Here is a 26,370-nt window from a genome sequence, read left to right as displayed (position 1 = left end):
CTTCGTAATTTCATTTTTCTACTCTAATTTCTACATTTTTCAACCGATTCAACCCATTCCAACTTTCAACTGTTCATCTTTTGCCTGCCTATTCCACAACTTCTCACATACCAAATATTCAAAATTTTCAAATTTGAAATTCAACCAAATTCTACAAAATTTTGTTTTTTTACTCTAACTTCTACGTTTTTCAACCGATTCAACCCATTCCAACTTTCAACTGTTCATCTTTTGCCTGCCTATTCCACAACTTCTCACCTACCAAAAACTCCAAATTTTTAAATTTGAAATTCAACCAAATTCTACAAAATTTGGTTTTTCTACTCTAATTTCTACATTTTTCAACCGATTCAACCCATTCCAACTTTATTCACTTTGGTCACCTCATCCTTACCATATTCACCCCCTTCACCCCCACTTCCACTATGCTTACAAAATTCAACCCTTGACCCCCACTTCCAGTGTGGCGGCCATCTTGGATTGACCCTGAAGTGCTCCCAATGAACCTAGAATGAACCGGAAGTGGCCCAAATCAAACCGGAAGTGACCTTAGGTAAACAGGAAGTGACCTCAGGTAAACCGGAAGTGACCCAAAATCAAACCGGAAGTGACCTTTTTAAACCGGAAGTGACCTTTTTAAACCGGAAGTGACCCCAAATAAACCGGAAGTGACCTCAGCTGGACCGGAAGTGCCTCTAATCAGACCGGAAGTGACCCAAATGGACCGGAAGTGACCCAAATCAACCCGGAAGTGAACTTATTTCAACATTAACTGCCATAAATAGCTACATTAGGCGCTAACTTTTGCATTTTTTGTCCGATTGAACCCGTTTCAACATTTTAACCCCAAAAGTGAACCTCCTGAAGCTGTTTTTTTACGTTTTGTTCCAAATTTCAAAATATTTTGGCGCAATTGCTTTTTCTTTTAATTCCCATTCATTCTCTATGGAGATTCAACATTTGCTCTCACGTCTACATTTTTTAACCGATTCAACCCGTTCCAACATTCAACTGTTCATCTTTTGCCTACCTATTCCACAACCTCCCACTTACCACAAATTCCAAACTTCAAATTTGAAATTCAACCAAATTCTCCAAAATTTAGTATTACACTTCTATTTTCCACATTTCTCAAGAAATGCAACTCATTTCAACATCATTCGCCATCATTCCCCAAGAAGTGATTCAAAGTCTTCGCCTTCACACGCAATTTCTCCAGAAATTGCATTTTCTAGTTCTTCTATTTTATTCTCCACACTTTTTTGTCCCGCTTCTTCTTCCACATAGTTCATCCGATTCACTCCGTTCCACTTTTGACGTGTTCCAAATATTCACGAGATGAGCGCTTCCATTTTTCTCGTTCCGAAAATTTTCCGATTTCGCAAAATTCGCGAACTTACGACAAATTTTTCCCCATTCATTCTTAATGGCAGATTCGACATTTCACATTTACATCATTCCACTTTTTTCTACATTGTTCAACCGATTCAACTCATTCCAACTTTCAATTGTTCATCTTTTGCCTACCTATTCCACAACTTCCCACTTACCAAAAATTCCAAATTTGAAATTCAACCAAATTCTCCAAAATTTCGTTTTTCCACTCTAACTTTTACGTTTTTCAACCCATTCAACCCATTCCAACTTTCAACTGTTCATCTTTTTCTAACTATTCCACAACTTCCAACTTATGAAAAATTCCAAATTTTCAAATTTGGAATTCAACCAAATTCTCAAAAATGTTGTTTTTCTACTCTAATTTCTACATTTTTCAACCGATTCAACTCATTCCAACTTTCAACTGTTCATGTTTTGCCTACCTATTCCACAACTTCCCGTTTACCAAAAATTCCAAATTTGAAATTCAACCAAATCTTTCTAAATTTCGTTTTTCTACTCTAATTTCTACATTGTTCAACCGATTCAACTCATTCCAACTTTCAACTCTTCATCTTTTGCCTACCTATTCCACAACTTCCCACTTCCCAAAAATTCCATATTTGAAATTCAACCAAATTCTCCAACATTTTGTTTTTCTACTCTAATTTCTACATTGTTCAACCGATTCAACCCATTCCAACTTTCAACTCTTCATCTTTTGCCTACCTATTCCACAACTTCCGACTTACCAAAAATTCCAAATTTGAAATTCAACCAAAATCTCCAAAATTTCGTTTTTCTACTCTAATTTCTACATTGTTCAACCGATTCAACCCGTTCCAACTTTCAACTCTTCATCTTTTGCCTACCTATTCCACAACTTCCCACTTACCAAAAATTCAAAATTTGAAATTCAACCAAATTCTCAAACATTTTGTTTTTCTTCTCTAATCTTTACATTGTGCAACCGATTCAATCCATTCCAACTTTCAACTTTTCATCTTTTGCTTACCTATTTCACAACTTCCCACTTACCAAAAATTCCAAATTTGGAATTCAACCAAACTCTCAAAAATTTTGTTTTTCTACTCTAATTTCTACATTTTTTAACCGATTCATCTCATTCCAACTTTCAACTGTTCATGTTTTGCCTACCTATTCCACAACTTCCCGTTTACCAAAAATTCCAAATTTGAAATTCAACCAAATTCTCCAAAATTTCGTTTTTCTAATCTAATTTCTACATTGTTCAACCGATTCAACCCATTCCAACTTTCAAGTTTTCATCTTTTGCCAACCTATTCCACAACTTCCCACTTACCAAAAATTCCATATTTGAAATTCAACCAAATTCTCCAACATTTTGTTTTTCTACTCTAATTTCTACATTGTTCAACCGATTCAACCCATTCCAACTTTCAACTCTTCATCTTTTGCCTACCTATTCCACAACTTCCGACTTACCAAAAATTCCAAATTTGAAATTCAACCAAAATCTCCAAAATTTCGTTTTTCTACTGTAATTTCTACATTGTTCAACCGATTCAACCCATTCCAACTTTCAACTCTTCATCTTTTGCCTACCTATTCCACAACTTCCCACTTACCAAAAATCAAAAATTAAAAATTTGAAATTCAACCAAATTCTCAAACATTTTGTTTTTCTACTCTAATCTTTACATTGTGCAACCGATTCACTCCATTCCAACTTTCAACTTTTCATCTTTTGCTTACCTATTTCACAACTTCCCAGTTACCAAAAATTCCAAATTTGAAATTCAACCAAATTCTGCAAAATTTCGTTTTTCGACTCTAATTTGTACATTTTTCAACCGATTCAACCCATTCCAACTTTCAACTCTTCATCTTTTGCCTACGTATTACACAACTTCCCACTTACCAAAAATCCCACATTTGAAATTCAACCAAATTCTCCAAAATTTCGTTTTTCTACTCTCATTTCTACATTTCTCTACCGATTCAACCCATTCCAACTTTCAACTCTTCATCTTTTGCTTACCTATTCCACAACTTCCCCTTACAAAAAATTCCAAATTTTGAAATTTGAAATTCAACCAAATTCTCCAAAAATGTGTTTTTCTACACTAATTTTCACATTGTTCAACCGATTCATCCCATTCCAACTTTCAACTCTTCATCTTTTTCCTACCTATTCCCCAAATTTCCACTTGCCATAAATTCCACATTTTAAGATTTTAAACTCAACCAAATTCTCCAAAATTCTGAAATTCCACCAAATTCTCCAAAATTCCGTTTTTCACCTCTATTTTCTACATTTCTCAAGTAATTCAACTCGTTTCAGCATGATTCGCCAGCATTCCCCAAGAAGTGATTCAAAGTCTTCGCCTTCACACGCAATTTCTCCAGAAATTGCATTTTCTAGTTATTATTATTGTGTGAAGGCGATGGCCTTCACACATATGTTATTCTACACCATTCTCTATTATTATTATTATTATTATATTTTATTCTCCACACTTTTTTGTCCCGCTTCTTCTTCCACATAATTCATCCGATTCACTCCGTTCCACTTTTGACGTATTCCAAATATTCACGAGATGAGCGCTTCCATTTTTCTCGTTCCGAAAATTTTCCGATTTCGCAAAATTCGCGAATTTACGACAAATTTTTCCCCATTCATTCTCAATGGCAGATTCTACATTTCACATTTACGTCATTCCCCTTTTAAATTCACCTCATTCAGCACATTCAAACCACATTCGGAATGATTCTCGACATTCCCAAAATTCCCAAATTCAAAAATTTCACGTTTTCACGTTAAAAATTCCGACAAAATTTCACGGAATTTCGTTTTTCACCTCTAGTTTCTACATTTTTCAACCGATTCAACCCATTCCAATTTTCAACTGTTCATCTTTTGCCTGCCTATTCCACAACTTCTCACCTACCAAAAATTCCAAAATTTTAAATTTGAAATTCAACCAAATTCTCCAAAATTTCGTTTTTCTACTCTAACTTCAACGTTTTTCAACCGATTCAACCCATTCCAACTTTCAACTGTTCATCTTTTGCCTACCTATTCCACACCTTCCCACTTACCAAAATTTCCAAATTTTCAATTTTGAAATTCAACCAAATTCTACAAAATTTGGTTTTTCTACTCTAATTTCGACATTTTTCAACCGATTCAACCCATTCCAACTTTATTCACTTTGGTCACCTCATCCTTACCATATTCACCCCCTTCACCCCCACTTCCACTATGCTTACAAAATTCAACCCTTGACCCCCACTTCCAGTGTGGCGGCCATCTTGGATTGACCCTGAAGTGCTCCCAATGAACCTAGAATGAACCGGAAGTGGCCCAAATCAAACCGGAAGTGACCTTAGGTAAACAGGAAGTGACCTCAGGTAAACCGGAAGTGACCCAAAATCAAACCGGAAGTGACCTTTTTAAACCGGAAGTGACCTTTTTAAACCGGAAGTGACCCCAAATAAACCGGAAGTGACCTCAGCTGGACCGGAAGTGCCTCTAATCAGACCGGAAGTGACCCAAATGGACCGGAAGTGACCCAAATCAACCCGGAAGTGAACTTATTTCAACATTAACTGCCATAAATAGCTACATTAGGCGCTAACTTTTGCATTTTTTGTCCGATTGAACCCGTTTCAACATTTTAACCCCAAAAGTGAACCTCCTGAAGCTGTTTTTTTACGTTTTGTTCCAAATTTCAAAATATTTTGGCGCAATTGCTTTTTCTTTTAATTCCCATTCATTCTCTATGGAGATTCAACATTTGCTCTCACGTCTACATTTTTTAACCGATTCAACCCGTTCCAACATTCAACTGTTCATCTTTTGCCTACCTATTCCACAACCTCCCACTTACCACAAATTCCAAACTTCAAATTTGAAATTCAACCAAATTCTCCAAAATTTAGTATTACACTTCTATTTTCCACATTTCTCAAGAAATGCAACTCATTTCAACATCATTCGCCATCATTCCCCAAGAAGTGATTCAAAGTCTTCGCCTTCACACGCAATTTCTCCAGAAATTGCATTTTCTAGTTCTTCTATTTTATTCTCCACACTTTTTTGTCCCGCTTCTTCTTCCACATAGTTCATCCGATTCACTCCGTTCCACTTTTGACGTGTTCCAAATATTCACGAGATGAGCGCTTCCATTTTTCTCGTTCCGAAAATTTTCCGATTTCGCAAAATTCGCGAACTTACGACAAATTTTTCCCCATTCATTCTTAATGGCAGATTCGACATTTCACATTTACATCATTCCACTTTTTTCTACATTGTTCAACCGATTCAACTCATTCCAACTTTCAATTGTTCATCTTTTGCCTACCTATTCCACAACTTCCCACTTACCAAAAATTCCAAATTTGAAATTCAACCAAATTCTCCAAAATTTCGTTTTTCCACTCTAACTTTTACGTTTTTCAACCCATTCAACCCATTCCAACTTTCAACTGTTCATCTTTTTCTAACTATTCCACAACTTCCAACTTATGAAAAATTCCAAATTTTCAAATTTGGAATTCAACCAAATTCTCAAAAATGTTGTTTTTCTACTCTAATTTCTACATTTTTCAACCGATTCAACTCATTCCAACTTTCAACTGTTCATGTTTTGCCTACCTATTCCACAACTTCCCGTTTACCAAAAATTCCAAATTTGAAATTCAACCAAATCTTTCTAAATTTCGTTTTTCTACTCTAATTTCTACATTGTTCAACCGATTCAACTCATTCCAACTTTCAACTCTTCATCTTTTGCCTACCTATTCCACAACTTCCCACTTCCCAAAAATTCCATATTTGAAATTCAACCAAATTCTCCAACATTTTGTTTTTCTACTCTAATTTCTACATTGTTCAACCGATTCAACCCATTCCAACTTTCAACTCTTCATCTTTTGCCTACCTATTCCACAACTTCCGACTTACCAAAAATTCCAAATTTGAAATTCAACCAAAATCTCCAAAATTTCGTTTTTCTACTCTAATTTCTACATTGTTCAACCGATTCAACCCGTTCCAACTTTCAACTCTTCATCTTTTGCCTACCTATTCCACAACTTCCCACTTACCAAAAATTCAAAATTTGAAATTCAACCAAATTCTCAAACATTTTGTTTTTCTTCTCTAATCTTTACATTGTGCAACCGATTCAATCCATTCCAACTTTCAACTTTTCATCTTTTGCTTACCTATTTCACAACTTCCCACTTACCAAAAATTCCAAATTTGGAATTCAACCAAACTCTCAAAAATTTTGTTTTTCTACTCTAATTTCTACATTTTTTAACCGATTCATCTCATTCCAACTTTCAACTGTTCATGTTTTGCCTACCTATTCCACAACTTCCCGTTTACCAAAAATTCCAAATTTGAAATTCAACCAAATTCTCCAAAATTTCGTTTTTCTAATCTAATTTCTACATTGTTCAACCGATTCAACCCATTCCAACTTTCAAGTTTTCATCTTTTGCCAACCTATTCCACAACTTCCCACTTACCAAAAATTCCATATTTGAAATTCAACCAAATTCTCCAACATTTTGTTTTTCTACTCTAATTTCTACATTGTTCAACCGATTCAACCCATTCCAACTTTCAACTCTTCATCTTTTGCCTACCTATTCCACAACTTCCGACTTACCAAAAATTCCAAATTTGAAATTCAACCAAAATCTCCAAAATTTCGTTTTTCTACTGTAATTTCTACATTGTTCAACCGATTCAACCCATTCCAACTTTCAACTCTTCATCTTTTGCCTACCTATTCCACAACTTCCCACTTACCAAAAATCAAAAATTAAAAATTTGAAATTCAACCAAATTCTCAAACATTTTGTTTTTCTACTCTAATCTTTACATTGTGCAACCGATTCACTCCATTCCAACTTTCAACTTTTCATCTTTTGCTTACCTATTTCACAACTTCCCAGTTACCAAAAATTCCAAATTTGAAATTCAACCAAATTCTGCAAAATTTCGTTTTTCGACTCTAATTTGTACATTTTTCAACCGATTCAACCCATTCCAACTTTCAACTCTTCATCTTTTGCCTACGTATTACACAACTTCCCACTTACCAAAAATCCCACATTTGAAATTCAACCAAATTCTCCAAAATTTCGTTTTTCTACTCTCATTTCTACATTTCTCTACCGATTCAACCCATTCCAACTTTCAACTCTTCATCTTTTGCTTACCTATTCCACAACTTCCCCTTACAAAAAATTCCAAATTTTGAAATTTGAAATTCAACCAAATTCTCCAAAAATGTGTTTTTCTACACTAATTTTCACATTGTTCAACCGATTCATCCCATTCCAACTTTCAACTCTTCATCTTTTTCCTACCTATTCCCCAAATTTCCACTTGCCATAAATTCCACATTTTAAGATTTTAAACTCAACCAAATTCTCCAAAATTCTGAAATTCCACCAAATTCTCCAAAATTCCGTTTTTCACCTCTATTTTCTACATTTCTCAAGTAATTCAACTCGTTTCAGCATGATTCGCCAGCATTCCCCAAGAAGTGATTCAAAGTCTTCGCCTTCACACGCAATTTCTCCAGAAATTGCATTTTCTAGTTATTATTATTGTGTGAAGGCGATGGCCTTCACACATATGTTATTCTACACCATTCTCTATTATTATTATTATTATTATATTTTATTCTCCACACTTTTTTGTCCCGCTTCTTCTTCCACATAATTCATCCGATTCACTCCGTTCCACTTTTGACGTATTCCAAATATTCACGAGATGAGCGCTTCCATTTTTCTCGTTCCGAAAATTTTCCGATTTCGCAAAATTCGCGAATTTACGACAAATTTTTCCCCATTCATTCTCAATGGCAGATTCTACATTTCACATTTACGTCATTCCCCTTTTAAATTCACCTCATTCAGCACATTCAAACCACATTCGGAATGATTCTCGACATTCCCAAAATTCCCAAATTCAAAAATTTCACGTTTTCACGTTAAAAATTCCGACAAAATTTCACGGAATTTCGTTTTTCACCTCTAGTTTCTACATTTTTCAACCGATTCAACCCATTCCAATTTTCAACTGTTCATCTTTTGCCTGCCTATTCCACAACTTCTCACCTACCAAAAATTCCAAAATTTTAAATTTGAAATTCAACCAAATTCTCCAAAATTTCGTTTTTCTACTCTAACTTCAACGTTTTTCAACCGATTCAACCCATTCCAACTTTCAACTGTTCATCTTTTGCCTACCTATTCCACACCTTCCCACTTACCAAAATTTCCAAATTTTCAATTTTGAAATTCAACCAAATTCTACAAAATTTGGTTTTTCTACTCTAATTTCGACATTTTTCAACCGATTCAACCCATTCCAACTTTATTCACTTTGGTCACCTCATCCTTACCATATTCACCCCCTTCACCCCCACTTCCACTATGCTTACACAATTCAACCCTTGACCCCCACTTCCAGTGTGGCGGCCATCTTGGATTGACCCTGAAGTGCTCCCAATGACCCTAGAATGAACCGGAAGTGCCCCAAATCGAACCGGAAGTGACCTTAGGTAAACAGGAAGTGACCTTAGGTAAACCGGAAGTGACCCCAAATCAAACCGGAAGTGACCTTTTTAAACCGGAAGTGACCTTTTTAAACCGGAAGTGACCCCAAATAAACCGGAAGTGACCTCAGCAGGACCGGAAGTGACCCAAATCAAACCGGAAGTGATCTTATTTCAACATTAAGTGCCCTAAATAGCTAAATTTTAGCTAACTTTTGCAATTTTTGTCCGATTAAACCCGTTTAAACATTTTAACCCCAAAATGGAACCTCCTGAAGCCGTTTTTTTTCCTTTTGTTCCAAATTTCAAAATATTTTGGCGCAATTGCTTTTTCTTTTAATTCCCAGTCATTCTCTATGGGGATTCAAGATTTGCTCTAACTTCTACATTTTTTAACCGTTTCAACCCGTTCCAACTGTTCATCTTTTGCCTACCTATTCCACAACCTCCCACTTACCAAAAATTCCAAAATTCAAATTTGAAATTCAACCACATTCTCCAAAATTTAGTATTACACTTCTATTTTCCACATTTCTCAAGAAATTCAACTCATTTCAACATCATTCGGCATCATTCCCAAAGAAGTGATTCAAAGTCTTCGCCTTCACACGCAATTTCTCCAGAAATTGCATTTTCTAGTTATTATTATTATTCTTCTATTTTATTCTCCACACTTTTTTGTCCCGCTTCTTCTTCCACATAATTCATCCGATTCACTCCGTTCCACTTTTGACGTGTTCCAAATATTCACGAGATGAGCGCTTCCATTTTTCTCGTTCCGAAAATTTTCCGATTTCGCAAAATTCGCGAACTTACGACAAATTTTTCCCCATTCATTCTTAATGGCAGATTCGACATTTCACATTTACATCATTCCACTTTTTTCTACATTGTTCAACCGATTCAACTCATTCCAACTTTCAACTGTTCGTCTTTTGCCTACCTATTCCACAACTTCCCACTTACCAAAAATTCCAAATTTGAAATTCAACCAAATTCTCCAAAATTTCGTTTTTCCACTCTAACTTTTACGTTTTTCAACCGATTCAACCCATTCCAACTTTCAACTGTTCATCTTTTTCTAACTATTCCACAACTTCCAACTTATGAAAAATTCCAAATTTTCAAATTTGGAATTCAACCAAATTCTCAAAAATTTTGTTTTTCTACTCTAATTTCTACATTTTTCAACCGATTCAACTCATTCCAACTTTCAAATGTTCATGTTTTGCCTACCTATTCCACAACTTCCCACTTACCAAAAATTCCATATTTGAAATTCAACCAAATTCTCCAACATTTTGTTTTTCTACTCTAATTTCTACATTTTTTAACCGATTCAACTCATTCCAACTTTCAACTGTTCATGTTTTGCCTACCTATTCCACAACTTCCCGTTTACCAAAAATTCCAAATTTGAAATTCAACCAAATTCTCCAAAATTTCGTTTTTCTAATCTAATTTCTACATTGTTCAACCGATTCAACCCATTCCAACTTTCAACTCTTCATCTTTTGCCTACCTATTCCACAACTTCCCACTTACCAAAAATTCCATATTTGAAATTCAACCAAATTCTCCAACATTTTGTTTTTCTACTCTAATTTCTACATTGTTCAACCGATTCAACCCATTCCAACTTTCAACTCTTCATCTTTTGCCTACCTATTCCACAACTTCCGACTTACCAAAAATTCCAAATTTGGAATTCAACCAAATTCTCAAAAATTTTGTTTTTCTACTCTAATTTCTACATTTTTTAACCGATTCAACTCATTCCAACTTTCAACTGTTCATGTTTTGCCTACCTATTCCACAACTTCCCGTTTACCAAAAATTCCAAATTTGAAATTCAACCAAATTCTCCAAAATTTCGTTTTTCTAATCTAATTTCTACATTGTTCAACCGATTCAACCCATTCCAACTTTCAACTCTTCATCTTTTGCCTACCTATTCCACAACTTCCCACTTACCAAAAATTCCATATTTGAAATTCAACCAAATTCTCCAACATTTTGTTTTTCTACTCTAATTTCTACATTGTTCAACCGATTCAACCCATTCCAACTTTCAACTCTTCATCTTTGGCCTACCTATTCCACAACTTCCGACTTACCAAAAATTCCAAATTTGAAATTCAACCAAAATCTCCAAAATTTCGTTTTTCTACTGTAATTTCTACATTGTTCAACCGATTCAACCCATTCCAACTTTCAACTCTTCATCTTTTGCCTACCTATTCCACAATTTCCCACTTACCAAAAATTAAAAATTAAAAATTTGAAATTCAACCAAATTCTCAAACATTTTGTTTTTCTACTCTAATCTTTACATTGTGCAACCGATTCAATCCATTCCAACTTTCAACTTTTCATCTTTTGCTTACCTATTTCACAACTTCCCACTTACCAAAAATTCCAAATTTGAAATTCAACCAAATTCTGCAAAATTTCGTTTTTCGACTCTAATTTGTACATTTTTCAACCGATTCAACCCATTCCAACTTTCAACTCTTCATCTTTTGCCTACGTATTACACAACTTCCCACTTACCAAAAATCCCAAATTTGAAATTCAACCAAATTCTCCAAAATTTCGTTTTTCTACTCTCATTTCTACATTTCTCTACCGATTCAACCCATTCCAACTTTCAACTCTTCATCTTTTGCTTACCTATTCCACAACTTCCCCTTACAAAAAATTCCAAATTTTGAAATTTGAAATTCAACCAAATTCTCCAAAAATGTGTTTTTCTACTCTAATTTTCACATTGTTCAACCGATTCAACTCATTCCAACTTTCAACTCTTCATCTTTTTCCTACCTATTCCCCAAATTTCTACTTGCCATAAATTCCACATTTTAAGATTTTAAACTCAACCAAATTCTCTAAAATTCTGAAATTCCACCAAATTCTCCAAAATTCCGTTTTTCACCTCTATTTTCTACATTTCTCAAGTAATTCAACTCGTTTCAGCATAATTCGCCAGCATTCGCCAAGAAGTGATTCAAAGTCTTCGCCTTCACACGCAATTTCTCCAGAAATTGCATTTTCTAGTTATATTTTATTCTCCACACTTTTTTGTCCCGCTTCTTCTTCCACATAGTTCATCCGATTCACTCCGTTCCACTTTTGACGTGTTCCAAATATTCACGAGATGAGCGCTTCCATTTTTCTCGTTCCGAAAATTTTCCGATTTCGCAAAATTCGCGAACTTACGACAAATTTTTCCCCATTCATTCTTAATGGCAGATTCGACATTTCACATTTACATCATTCCACTTTTTTCTACATTGTTCAACCGATTCAACTCATTCCAACTTTCAACTGTTCATCTTTTGCCTACCTATTCCACAACTTCCCACTTACCAAAAATTCCAAATTTGAAATTCAACCAAATTCTCCAAAATTTCGTTTTTCCACTCTAACTTTTACGTTTTTCAACCGATTCAACCCATTCCAACTTTCAACTGTTCATCTTTTTCTAACTATTCCACAACTTCCAACTTATGAAAAATTCCAAATTTTCAAATTTGGAATTCAACCAAATTCTCAAAAATTTTGTTTTTCTACTCTAATTTCTACATTTTTAAACCGATTCAACTCATTCCAACTTTCAACTGTTCATGTTTTGCCTACCTATTCCACAACTTCCCACTTACCAAAAATTCCATATTTGGAATTCAACCAAATTCTCCAACATTTTGTTTTTCTACTCTAATTTCTACATTTTTTAACCGATTCAACTCATTCCAACTTTCAACTGTTCATGTTTTGCCTACCTATTCCACAACTTCCCGTTTACCAAAAATTCCAAATTTGAAATTCAACCAAATTCTCCAAAATTTCGTTTTTCTAATCTAATTTCTACATTGTTCAACCGATTCAACCCATTCCAACTTTCAACTCTTCATCTTTTGCCTACCTATTCCACAACTTCCCACTTACCAAAAATTCCATATTTGAAATTCAACCAAATTCTCCAACATTTTGTTTTTCTACTCTAATTTCTACATTGTTCAACCGATTCAACCCATTCCAACTTTCAACTCTTCATCTTTTGCCTACCTATTCCACAACTTCCGACTTACCAAAAATTCCAAATTTGGAATTCAACCAAATTCTCAAATTGTGTTTTTCTACTCTAATTTCTACATTTTTTAACCGATTCAACTCATTCCAACTTTCAACTGTTCATGTTTTGCCTACCTATTCCACAACTTCCCGTTTACCAAAAATTCCAAATTTGAAATTCAACCAAATTCTCCAAAATTTCGTTTTTCTAATCTAATTTCTACATTGTTCAACCGATTCAACCCATTCCAACTTTCAACTGTTCATGTTTTGCCTACCTATTCCACAACTTCCCGTTTACCAAAAATTCCAAATTTGAAATTCAACCAAATTCTCCAACATTTTGTTTTTCTACTCTAATTTCTACATTGTTCAACCAATTCAACCCATTCCAACTTTCAACTCTAAATCTTTTGCCTACCTATTCCACAACTTCCCACTTACCAAAAATTCCAAATTTGAAATTCAACCAAAATCTCCAAAATTTCGTTTTTCTACTGTAATTTCTACATTGTTCAACCGATTCAACCCATTCCAACTTTCAACTCTTCATCTTTTGCCTACCTATTCCACAACTTCCCACTTACCAAAAATTAAAAATTAAAAATTTGAAATTCAACCAAATTCTCAAACATTTTGTTTTTCTACTCTAATCTTTACATTGTGAAACCGATTCAATCCATTCCAACTTTCAACTTTTCATCTTTTGCTTACCTATTTCACAACTTCCCACTTACCAAAAATTCCAAATTCGAAATTCAACCAAATTCTGCAAAATTTCGTTTTTCGACTCTAATTTGTACATTTTTCAACCGATTCAACCCATTCCAACTTTCAACTCTTCATCTTTTCCCTACGTATTACACAACTTCCCACTTACCAAAAATCCCAAATTTGAAATTCAACGAAATTCTCCAAAATTTCGTTTTTCTACTCTCATTTCTACATTTCTCTACCGATTCAACCCATTCCAACTTTCAACTCTTCATCTTTTGCTTACCTATTCCACAACTTCCCCTTACAAAAAATTCCAAATTTTGAAATTTGAAATTCAACCAAATTCTCCAAAAATGTGTTTTTCTACTCTAATTTTCACATTGTTCAACCGATTCAACCCATTCCAACTTTCAACTCTTCATCTTTTTCCTACCTATTCCCCAAATTTCCACTTGCCATAAATTCCACATTTTAAGATTTTAAACTCAACCAAATTCTCCAAAATTCTGAAATTCCACCAAATTCTCCAAAATTCCGTTTTTCACCTCTATTTTCTACATTTCTCAAGTAATTCAACTCGTTTCAGCATAATTCGCCAGCATTCCCCAAGAAGTGATTCAAAGTCTTCGCCTTCACACGCAATTTCTCCAGAAATTGCATTTTCTAGTTATTATTATTGTGTGAAGGCGATGGCCTTCACACATATGTTATTCTACACCATTCTCTATTATTATTGTGTGAAGGCGATGGCCTTCACACATATGTTATTCTACACCATTCTCTATTATTATTATTATTATTATTATTATTATTATATTTTATTCTCCACACTTTTTTGTCCCGCTTCTTCTTCCACATAGTTCATCCGATTCACTCCGTTCCACTTTTGACGTGTTCCAAATATTCACGAGATGAGCGCTTCCATTTTTCTCGTTCCGAAAATTTTCCGATTTCGCAAAATTCGCGAACTTACGACAAATTTTTCCCCATTCATTCTTAATGGCAGATTCGACATTTCACATTTACATCATTCCACTTTTTTCTACATTGTTCAACCGATTCAACTCATTCCAACTTTCAACTGTTCATCTTTTGCCTACCTATTCCACAACTTCCCACTTACCAAAAATTCCAAATTTGAAATTCAACCAAATTCTCCAAAATTTCGTTTTTCCACTCTAACTTTTACGTTTTTCAACCGATTCAACCCATTCCAACTTTCAACTGTTCATCTTTTTCTAACTATTCCACAACTTCCAACTTATGAAAAATTCCAAATTTTCAAATTTGGAATTCAACCAAATTCTCAAAAATTTTGTTTTTCTACTCTAATTTCTACATTTTTCAACCGATTCAACTCATTCCAACTTTCAACTGTTCATGTTTTGCCTACCTATTCCACAACTTCCCACTTACCAAAAATTCCATATTTGAAATTCAACCAAATTCTCCAACATTTTGTTTTTCTACTCTAATTTCTACATTTTTTAACCGATTCAACTCATTCCAACTTTCAACTGTTCATGTTTTGCCTACCTATTCCACAACTTCCCGTTTACCAAAAATTCCAAATTTGAAATTCAACCAAATTCTCCAAAATTTCGTTTTTCTAATCTAATTTCTACATTGTTCAACCGATTCAACCCATTCCAACTTTCAACTCTTCATCTTTTGCCTACCTATTCCACAACTTCCCACTTACCAAAAAATTCCATATTTGAAATTCAACCAAATTCTCCAACATTTTGTTTTTCTACTCTAATTTCTTCATTGTTCAACCGATTCAACCCATTCCAACTTTCAACTCTTCAACTTTTGCCTACCTATTCCACAACTTCCGACTTACCAAAAATTCCAAATTTGGAATTCAACCAAATTCTCAAAAATGTTGTTTTTCTACTCTAATTTCTACATTTTTTAACCGATTCAACTCATTCCAACTTTCAACTGTTCATGTTTTGCCTACCTATTCCACAACTTCCCGTTTACCAAAAATTCCAAATTTGAAATTCAACCAAATTCTCCAAAATTTCGTTTTTCTAATCTAATTTCTACATTGTTCAACCGATTCAACCCATTCCAACTTTCAACTCTTCATCTTTTGCCTACCTATTCCACAACTTCCCACTTACCAAAAATTCCATATTTGAAATTCAACCAAATTCTCCAACATTTTGTTTTTCTACTCTAATTTCTACATTGTTCAACCGATTCAACCCATTCCAACTTTCAACTCTTCATCTTTGGCCTACCTATTCCACAACTTCCGACTTACCAAAAATTCCAAATTTGAAATTCAACCAAAATCTCCAAAATTTCGTTTTTCTACTGTAATTTCTACATTGTTCAACCGATTCAACCCATTCCAACTTTCAACTCTTCATCTTTTGCCTACCTATTCCACAATTTCCCACTTACCAAAAATTAAAAATTTGAAATTCAAAAAATTTTCTCAAACATTTTGTTTTTCTACTCTAATCTTTACATTGTGCAACCGATTCAATCCATTCCAACTTTCAACTTTTCATCTTTTGCTTACCTATTTCACAACTTCCCACTTACCAAAAATTCCAAATTTGAAATTCAACCAAATTCTGCAAAATTTCGTTTTTCGACTCTAATTTGTACATTTTTCAACCCATTCAACCCATTCCAACTTTCAACTCTTCATCTTTTGCCTACGTATTACACAACTTGCCACTTACCAAAAAACCCAAATTTGAAATTCAACCAAATTCTCCAAAATTTCGTTTTTCTACTCTCATTTCTACATTTCTCTACCGATTCAACCCATTCCAACTTTCAACTCTTCATCTTGTGCTTACCTATTCCACAACTTCCCCTTACAAAAAATTCCAAATTTTGAAATTTGAAATTCAACCAAATTCTCCAAAAATGTGTTTTTCTACTCTAATTTTCACATTGTTCAACCGATTCAACTCATTCCAACTTTCAACTCTTCATCTTTTTCCTACCTATTCCCCAAATTTCTACTTGCCATAAATTCCACATTTTAAGATTTTAAACTCAACCAAATTCTCCAAAATTCTGAAATTCCACCAAATTCTCCAAAATTCCGTTTTTCACCTCTATTTTCTACATTTCTCAAGTAATTCAACTCGTTTCAGCATAATTCGCCAGCATTCCCCAAGAAGTGATTCAAAGTCTTCGCCTTCACACGCAATTTCTCCAGAAATTGCATTTTCTAGTTATTATTATATTTTATTCTCCACACTTTTTTGTCCCGCTTCTTCTTCCACATAATTCATCCGATTCACTCCGTTCCACTTTTGACGTATTCCAAATATTCACGAGATGAGCGCTTCCATTTTTCTCGTTCCGAAAATTTTCCGATTTCGCAAAATTCGCGAATTTACGACAAATTTTTCCCCATTCATTCTCAATGGCAGATTCTACATTTCACATTTACGTCATTCCCCTTTTAAATTCACCTCATTCAGCACATTCAAACCACATTCGGAATGATTCTCGACATTCCCAAAATTCCCAAATTCAAAAATTTCACGTTTTCACGTTAAAAATTCCGACAAAATTTCACGAAATTTCGTTTTTCACCTCTAGTTTCTACATTTTTCAACCGATTCAACCCATTCCAATTTTCAACTGTTCATCTTTTGCCTGCCTATTCCACAACTTCTCACCTACCAAAAATTCCAAAATTTCAAATTTGAAATTCAACCAAATTCTCCAAAATTTCGTTTTTCTACTCTAACTTCTACGTTTTTCAACCGATTCAACCCATTCCAACTTTCAACTGTTCATCTTTTGCCTACCTATTCCACACCTTCCCACTTACCAAAATTTCCAAATTTTCAAATTTGAAATTCAACCAAATTCTACAAAATTTGGTTTTTCTACTCTAATTTCTACATTTTTCAACCGATTCAACCCATTCCAACTTTATTCACTTTGGTCACCTCATCCTTACCATATTCACCCCCTTCACCCCCACTTCCACTATGCTTACACAATTCAACCCTTGACCCCCACTTCCAGTGTGGCGGCCATCTTGGATTGACCCTGAAGTGCTCCCAATGAACCTAGAATGAACCGGAAGTGCCCCAAATCGAACCGGAAGTGACCTTAGGTAAACAGGAAGTGACCTCAGGTAAACCGGAAGTGACCCCAAATCAACCCGGAAGCGACCTTTTTAAACCGGAAGTGACCTTTTTAAACCGGAAGTAACCCCAAATAAACCGGAAGTGACCTCAGCTGGACCGGAAGTGCCTCTAATCAAACCGGAAGTGACCCAAATCAAACCGGAAGTGATCTTATTTCAACATTAAGTGCCCTAAATAGCTAAATTTTAGCTAACTTTTGCAATTTTTGTCCGATTAAACCCGTTTAAACATTTTAACCCCAAAATGGAACCTCCTGAAGCCGTTTTTTGTCCTTTTGTTCCAAATTTCAAAATATTTTGGCGCAATTGCTTTTTCTTTTCCCAGTCATTCTCTATGGGGATTCAAGATTTGCTCTAACTTCTACATTTTTTAACCGTTTCAACCCGTTCCAACTTTCAACTGTTCATCTTTTGCCTACCTATTCCACAACCTCCCACTTACCAAAAATTCCAAAATTCAAATTTGAAATTCAACCACATTCTCCAAAATTTAGTATTACACTTCTATTTTCCACATTTCTCAAGAAATTCAACTCATTTCAACATCATTCGGCATCATTCCCAAAGAAGTGATTCAAAGTCTTCGCCTTCACACGCAATTTCTCCAGAAATTGCATTTTCTAGTTGTGTGAAGGCGATGGCCTTCACACATATGTTATTCTACACCATTCTCTATTATTATTATTGTGTGAAGGCGATGGCCTTCACACATATGTTATTCTACACCATTCTCTATTATTATTATTATTATTATTCTTCTATTATATTCTCCACACTTTTTTGTCCCGCTTCTTCTTCCACATAGTTCATCCGATTCACTCTGTTCCACTTTTGATGTATTCCAAATATTCACGAGATGAGCGCTTCCATTTTTCTCGTTCCGAAAATTTTCCGATTTCGCAAAATTCGCGACCGGAAGTGACCCCAAATAAACCGTAAGTGACCTCAGCTAGACCGGAAGTGCCTCTATTCAAACCGGAAGTGACCCAAATAGACCGGAAGTGACCCAAATCAAACCGGAAGTGACCCCAAATGAACCGGAAGTGACCTCAAGTAAACCGGAAGTGACCCCGAATCAAACCGGAAGTGACCTTTTTAAACCGGAAGTGACCTTTTTAAACCGGAAGTGACCCCAAATAAACCGGAAGTGACCTCAGCTAGACCGGAAGTGCCTCTATTCAAACCGGAAGTCACTCAAATAGACCGGAAGTGACCCAAATCAAACCGGAAGTGACCCCAAATGAACCGGAAGTGACCCCAGGTAAACCGGAAGTGACCCCAAATCAAACCGGAAGTGACCTTTTTAAACCGGAAGTGACCTTTTTAAACCGGAAGTGACCCCAAATAAACCGGAAGTGACCTCGGCTAGACCGGAAGTGCCTCTACTCAAACCGGAAGTGACCCAAATAGACCGGAAGTGACCCAAATCACCCCGGAAGTGACCTTATTTCAACATTAACTGCCCTAAATAGCTACACTAGGCGCTAACTTTTGCATTTTTTGTCCGATTGAACCCGTTTCAACATTTTAACCCCAAAAGTGAACCTCCTGAAGCCGGTTTTTGTCCTTTTATTGCAAATTTCAAAAAATGTTGGCGCAATTGCTTTTTCTTTTAATTCCCATTCATTCTCTATGGGGAGTCAAGATTTGCTCTAACTTTTTTTAACCGTTTCAACCCGTTCCAACTTTCAACTGTTCATCTTTTGCCTACCTATTCCACAACCTCCCACTTACCAAAAATTCCAAACTTCAAATTTGAAATTCAACCTAATTCTTCAAAATTTAGTGTTACACTTCTATTTTCCACTTTTCTCAAGAAATTCAACTCATTTCAACATCATTCGGCATCATTCCCCAAGAAGTGATTCAAAGTCTTCGCCTTCACACGCAATTTCTCCAGAAATTGCATTTTCTAGTAGTTATTTGATATATAATTTATATATCGTTATATGGGCCTGTGGAATATTTTGAAGTGCAAGCGTCGTCAGCGACGCGCACCCATTGTTGACATAAAGGACGATCGATGGATTTAATGATTTGGAGTGACACAGATGATTTTCTAAACGTGTTTATGTAATAGTTATTTGAATAACTCTGTTACGTCAGGCCCGTTCTCAGCTCTTCGTTTATGTCACGTTAGCATACCTATTGTTTAGCCTGTTGTTGCTCGTTCATGTCTGTTGTTGGTGTTAGATTTTGTCGAATAAATTTCCCCCCAAATGCAACTTATACTCCGGAGCGGCTTATATGTTTTTTTTTTTCACGTTATTGTGCATTTTATGGCTAATGCGACCTATATTCCGGAGCGACTTTTAGTCCGAAAAATACGGTAATATGTCCCACCAGGTGCTGCAGAAATACTGTTATGATCGTTTTAGGGGGTTATTTCTTTACTCCATTCACATTTCTCTGTTTTCTAAGACGTTTTCTATCTATTACATCACATCTAATGGGGCGGGACAAACTAAAATCTGAGTAATGAATATGGCGTATTCGCAAATTGGCCATGTTTAAGACGAATCCGCCTTGTTTATGACTCTGTGAGACTTTTGTAGTCCAAACAACTCAAGGATACTGAAGTGGAGAGATCAAAATGTTCCGTTGTTGGATGCATCAATCCACGCAAATCATTGCAAAACATCAGTACCTCAAAAAAGTGCCTGGTCAAATTTCAGTTTAGAGAAGGATTTGCCGAAAGACCTCATTTCATTGATGGTTCAGATCCTTCAATCTATGGAAACGACGGACACAATAAAGTGGTAAGTTTGAGATGACTCAAAAATAACAAACTGTATTTCATTTTAATAATATTGTCTGCACTCGTTTTCATAGCATAAGCGTCAGTCTTTCTGCTGATTTTGGAGCTGTGCGCTCTGTTTTCATTTCTTGTGAGTGTATTTGTAGTAGTTGTATCAGACGAATTGCATAGAAGTTGCATCGAATTGCTTATGCCAGAAAACACTGGCTTGCTGAGTGAGCGAAGGAAGGGCGTGTCTGTTTAAGTTGTCACTCATCAAAGTACCATGGTGATGCAAGGTGATGGACAAGTTGACAACCAACCAGAATGATGAAAGAGCTCATGAATACAATTATGATTGGCTTGTTTGGCCTCCAACCAATTATGCAATTAAATCTGTTAGGAGCTAGTCTCAGAGACTCAAGAAACTTGTGTGATTTGTGTGGAAAGAACATAGTATGAGAAAATATTTGGTCCTAATCAAGTCATACTGTAATATCGCTGCTCAATAATGCTTGGGCTCAGAGATCTTATCGAAGGCAGAACTAAGTCCGAATGAAGACATTGAGAAATAATCAAATTGATGCAGGAGAAAAGGCTTCTAAGAAGACAGATGAGATGCCAAAAAATACAAACACAAGATCACATTCACACAATCAGTTTGTGTGGACAACTTTGCATGGTAAGTTTTTTTTATATTTTTTATTATATATAATTTGTGTAAAAGTACAACTTGCATGGGTCTTTTGGGCCAGACGTCTCGTAAAAATTAAACTTATTGTGAGATGACAATATTCATCATTGTCTTAATTTATGGAAACAATTGATATAAATGCATGAGTAAAAACTGCACTACTTAATACTAATGTATATCCAATATCATAACATGTCGTAATGATTTAATAATTCACAATTTGCGCCTGGCACAGAATATTTCTGGATAGGGTCCAGGGCCAATTCAACATTAATTTGGGTGCCATCGACATGTAAATGTTTAAGAATCACTGCTCCAGCCACTACCCTGGCCTGTGTTATTTTATCTTTACTTGTATGTATTGTCAGGGTTTTCAAAAGCCATCACCACAGAAGGAAGAAACTGAAGAGGTCAATATGACACAAATCTCGATTCAGCAATTCAGAGGTCTCCCTCATTAACTGGATGCGCTTTGTCTGCAGGTACACTATGGCATGGATTTATGATTTTAGTCCGTCTCTATCATAGCAACTGTTTATATCAATAGAAATACTATATAAATTTACAGTTGGAAACAATTGAAGACTTAAAGAAAAGCCTTAAGAAAAACTGTTATAATAATTTTTGTTTTATCAGATTTGTACAAGGCCTGCATCTACGTCAAGTGGACATGATCAGTGATGACTTTTCTGGACGCTCAACAACCCTGTATAAGATAACTCAAAAACTGCAATGTGTGCATTACTGCGATGGACCGATATCAATCAGAAAGCAAGAGGCCAATACATAGGGTGGCATCAGCAGTTTGTCACCATTGATGATAGCCACTTTAGACATAAAAGAAAAGGCAGCATTAGTATCAAGGTACTAATTTAAATTACCATTGAATTACAGAGTACATTTTGTAATCATTCCTAGTGTTTTGATCACATGATTGATCCCCGATGTGAGTGAACGCTGGCGCGTATTGCTGCCGCTGCTCTCTGGACATTTTTAACGTTTTGCTTGATTTCCTGCAAAGTCTGCAGCAGATCACTAAACTTGGATGAAAGTGGTACTCTTGGCTTTATTCTGGGTCAACTCTCAAGCGGACTTGTTTGTTTGTAGCGTATTTTTCTACACCGCTCAGCTGCTACCTGTGTGCTAGCGTGTTGCTTTACACCTGGTCGCTGCTTCGCCGGTCCTGATCATCGTTTTCCTGTCTGGGCCGTGCATTATGCATATTAACAACCTCGCTGTGAGCTCCATGCTCTGGACTACTCTGTCCGCCATGATTCATTCAGCGTCAACCCAGATTCACTACACAAACGCGGAGCTTCTCGAACTCCGGTACTACCGGTTTGCTCCCCCACCTGCACTGCACCGCTTCCCGGACATCGCTCGCCGTCACCACCGGAGATACATCCACCGTGGAGCAACTACCACATCGATGACTCCACTGCCATAAACACCATCTGGTCTTCCACTCGCCGCCATCCACCAAGAAACGTCAAAAGGAAGGTTGATCACTGTGCATTGGTTAGCCTAGCTAGGTTAGCTAATGCTTCCTGCTCGAACCAACACTGTGACGTCAAACTGGGACTACTTAACATCCGCTCCCTCGCCGGCAAGGGACAGCTGCTAGAGGACCTCCTCCTTGACTGCAAGTTTGTTTTTCTGTGTTTGACTGAAACGTGGCAACATCCTGGTGACTTTTCTCAGTTGAACGACTCGTGTCCACCCGGGTTTGTTTACCACATCTCACCGGTCGAGGAGGAGGTCTTGCAATACTTCACCATGAGACTTGGAAGGTCTCATCTGTTTTAGTGCCAGAGATCAGTTATTTTGAATCTGTGGCTCTGCAGCTAAATGGACCCATACCAATTATTTTAGCTAATATCTACCGCCCACCCAAACCAAATAAGGACTTTATTAATTCACCACATTCCTCACTCACATCTGCTCACTTTCATCCAACATCATTCTGCTAGGTGACTTAAATAACCGCATGGACAACTCCAACACCACTCTTACTAAGGATTTCACCTTCTGCCTGGACAGCTTTGGACTTAAACAACACATTGATTTCCCCACCCACACCAAAGGCCGTATTTTAGATCTAGTCTGCTGCTCCGGTGTCACTCCTCTTAACTGCTCTTCTGTTGATCTGGGAACAGGCTTCTCTGATCATTTGTTAGTTTCTTTTAATCTTAGCCTCACAATATCAAAAACATCAATTTAGCAGATTTCACCACAGCCATTGGCAGTCTCCCCACCATATCCCCCCCCATACACCCTGGATCAGCTTGTTTCTACTTAAGACAATGGATTACAAACTCTGCTAAACTAATTTGTCCCCCTCAAAACCCGAACTGTTTCTTTCCCCCACTCTACTCCCTGGTTCTCTCCTCATCTACGTCAACAGAAAGCCAAAGGACGACAGCTGGAGTGGCTTCTCCGTAAGATCGCACTATTTTGCGGAGAAAATTACAGCTGGTGTGGGAAACACCAGCTGTTCTCCATAATTAGTAATTAAACCCGCCCCTGTGACTCCCTCCCCCAACACTTCTACTCTACTGGTCACTGTAACACCCTGATATCCTTCTTCGTCAATAAAATAGCCACTATCCACCAACAACTGACCCCTAACACGTCTAGCTGTTCATCTTCTTTCCTTCCTCATCCCACCCCACCTCTCTTTCCTGCTTCCAACTTCTCTCTACTGCTGATCTATCTAAACTCATTCAAAATTTAAAGCCATCTACATGTTAACTTGACCCCTTGCCTTCTTCCCTGGTCTTAGGCTCCCTCCCCTCTCTGCTCCCCCTGATTACTGCCATCCTCAATTCTTGCCTCACCTCTGGTTCTGTCCCTCTATCTTTCAAATCTGCTACAGTCACACCGACTCTTAAAAAACCTGGCTTAGACCACAATATCCTCAGTAAGTTCCGTCCCATCTCCAACCTGCTATTTCTCTCCAAAATTCTCGAAAAAGTCGTTGCATCACAGATCCACACCCACCTCACTAATAATCTATACGAACGGTTCCAGTTTGGTTTTCGCCCTCGACACAGTACAGAAACAGCCCTTATTAAAATCAACAATGATCTCTTGATTGCAACCGACTCTGGTCTCATATCCATACTCATTCTTCTTGATTTAAGTGCAGCTTTCGACACCATCTCTCACTCCATCCTCCTAGGAAGACTAGCCTCTATTGGACTGGTTGACACACCCCTGCACTGGTTTCACTCTTGTCTCTCCGGCCATTCTCAATTTATCCAATTAAAATCATTCACATCTCACCCCTCCCCCGTGTCCTCTGGTGTTCACCAGGATTCCGTCCTTGGTCCTATCCTATTTATCATTTATCTCCTCCCACTTGGTCAGATTTTCTGTAAATATAACATCCTTCCAGCCTCCCACCCTCCTCCCTAAATGCGTGCCTTCAAGAAATTAAATCCTGGTTCACCTCAAACTTCCTTAAACTAAACAGTGACAAAAGTCCTCAAAACCTCTCTCAACAAACAACCCTGTTTCACGCTCACCATTGACAGTTCCTCGGTTTCCCCTTCTCCTCAGTCAAAGAGCCTGGCTGTCGTCCTTGATAGCACCCTATCATTCAGCACCCACATAAACAACACTATCCGTTCTGCCTATTTCCACCTCCGTAACATCAAGCGCCTCTGTTCATCACTCACCCCACACAGTGCCGCTATCCTAGTCCACTCTCTTGTCACCTCTTGTCTGGATTATTGTAACTCAATCCTTGTCGGTCTCCCTCACAAACTCCTCCATAAATTGCTACTGCTCGCATTGTCACCGGAACCCATATCACTCCCGTTCTACACCAACTTCACTGGCTCCCCATAAAACAGCACATTGATTATAAAATCCTCCTCCACACATTCAAGGCTATCCATAACCTTGCCCCTCCATAACTGTCAGACCTCCTTCACATACACATTGCCACCCGGTCTCTCAGGTCTGCCTCCAGTATCACCCTCACTGTCCCCCGATTCCGTCTGTCAACTATGGGGGCCAGAGCCTTCAGTTGCTCTGCCCCTCGTCTCTGGAATTCCCTCCCCCCGGACATCAGAAACATTGACTCCATCAAACTGTTCATATCTCACCTCAAAACCCACCTGTTTAGGCAGGCGTTTTTCTAATTTTATTACTCTGCTGCAGATGTGCTTTGCTTTTAGACTCTCTTTTCTTTTAATTGTGCCTGCTATTTTATGGGTGTTCGGCGACCTTGAGTGCCTTGAAAGGCGCCTTACAAATAAAAATTATTATTAACATTATTATTATTTTTATATTTTTTTGTTTCGTTTTCCACAGCACGGATGGGAAGGGAAGGCTGGTGGATCGAAGAGGAAAACAGGGGTTATTGAGATGCTAGGTGTGAATCAGCGAGGGAAAAGATACGTAAAACCTGTTCTTCGCTTAGTAGGATACAAAAGGCAGGATCTGGTGCCACTTACAGTCGTATGAAAAAGTTTGGGCACCCCTGATCATTTCCAAGATTTTCCTTTATCATTGGTTGTTCGGATCAGCAATTTCAGTTAAATATATCATATAGCAGACAAACAGTGATTTTTGAGAAATGAAATAAAGTTGATAGGATTTACAGAAAATGTGCAATCATTACTTAAACAAAAGTGGGCAGGTGCATAAATATGGGCACCCTTGTTGTTTTATTGATTTGAATGCCTTTAGCACTAATTACTGGAACAGAAAATTAGTTTGGTAAGCTCATTGACCCTTGATCTACATACACAGGTGAAGCCAATCATGAGAAAGGGTATTTAAGGTGGCTAGTTGCAAGTTGTTCTCCTCTTTGCATCTTCCCTGAAGAGTGGCAACATGAGAGCCTCAAAACAACTGACAAATGACCTCAAAACAAAGATGATTCAACCTCATGGTTTAGGGCAGAGGTCGGCAACCAAAAATGCTCAAAGAGCCATATTGGCCCAAAAAAAACCCAAAAAAAACCGTACCTTTCTGGAGCTGCAAAAATCTAAAAGCCTTTTATAAGGCACTATAGACTGTCAATTCATGAGCAGTTTGCCCTACTATTAAA

General features: G+C 36.8%; 1 protein-coding gene across 7 annotated transcripts in view; it reads left to right on the top strand.

Moving 5' to 3' along the window:
- Window positions 1-26,370, top strand: part of ube2l3b (ubiquitin-conjugating enzyme E2L 3b) — a 100,534-nt gene that overhangs the window by 38,626 nt on the left and 35,538 nt on the right. Inside the window, exons 4-7 of one of the 7 annotated variants that reach the window (XR_011086668.1) lie at window positions 21,204-21,296; window positions 21,677-21,790; window positions 21,945-22,172; window positions 25,629-26,370. The exon at window positions 25,629-26,370 is cut by the window's right edge and continues 1,606 nt beyond it. The exons of 3 other annotated variants lie outside the window; for them this stretch is intronic. Coding sequence is in view for 1 of the 4 variants with exons in the window: in XM_049762451.2 (XP_049618408.1) it covers window positions 25,629-25,681 (53 nt within the window). In the remaining 3 variants the exon portion in view is untranslated. The remainder of the gene's footprint in view (window positions 1-21,203; window positions 21,297-21,676; window positions 21,791-21,944; window positions 22,173-25,628) is intronic. 3 more of the 7 variants (XR_011086667.1, XR_011086670.1, XM_049762451.2) reach the window with 3 other exon arrangements.

This window comes from Syngnathus scovelli, chromosome 3, assembly GCF_024217435.2.
Source record: "Syngnathus scovelli strain Florida chromosome 3, RoL_Ssco_1.2, whole genome shotgun sequence".
NCBI lineage: Eukaryota > Metazoa > Chordata > Actinopteri > Syngnathiformes > Syngnathidae > Syngnathus > Syngnathus scovelli.
Note: the sequence above shows the minus strand (reverse complement) of the source record. Positions and strands in the feature narration are given on the sequence as shown.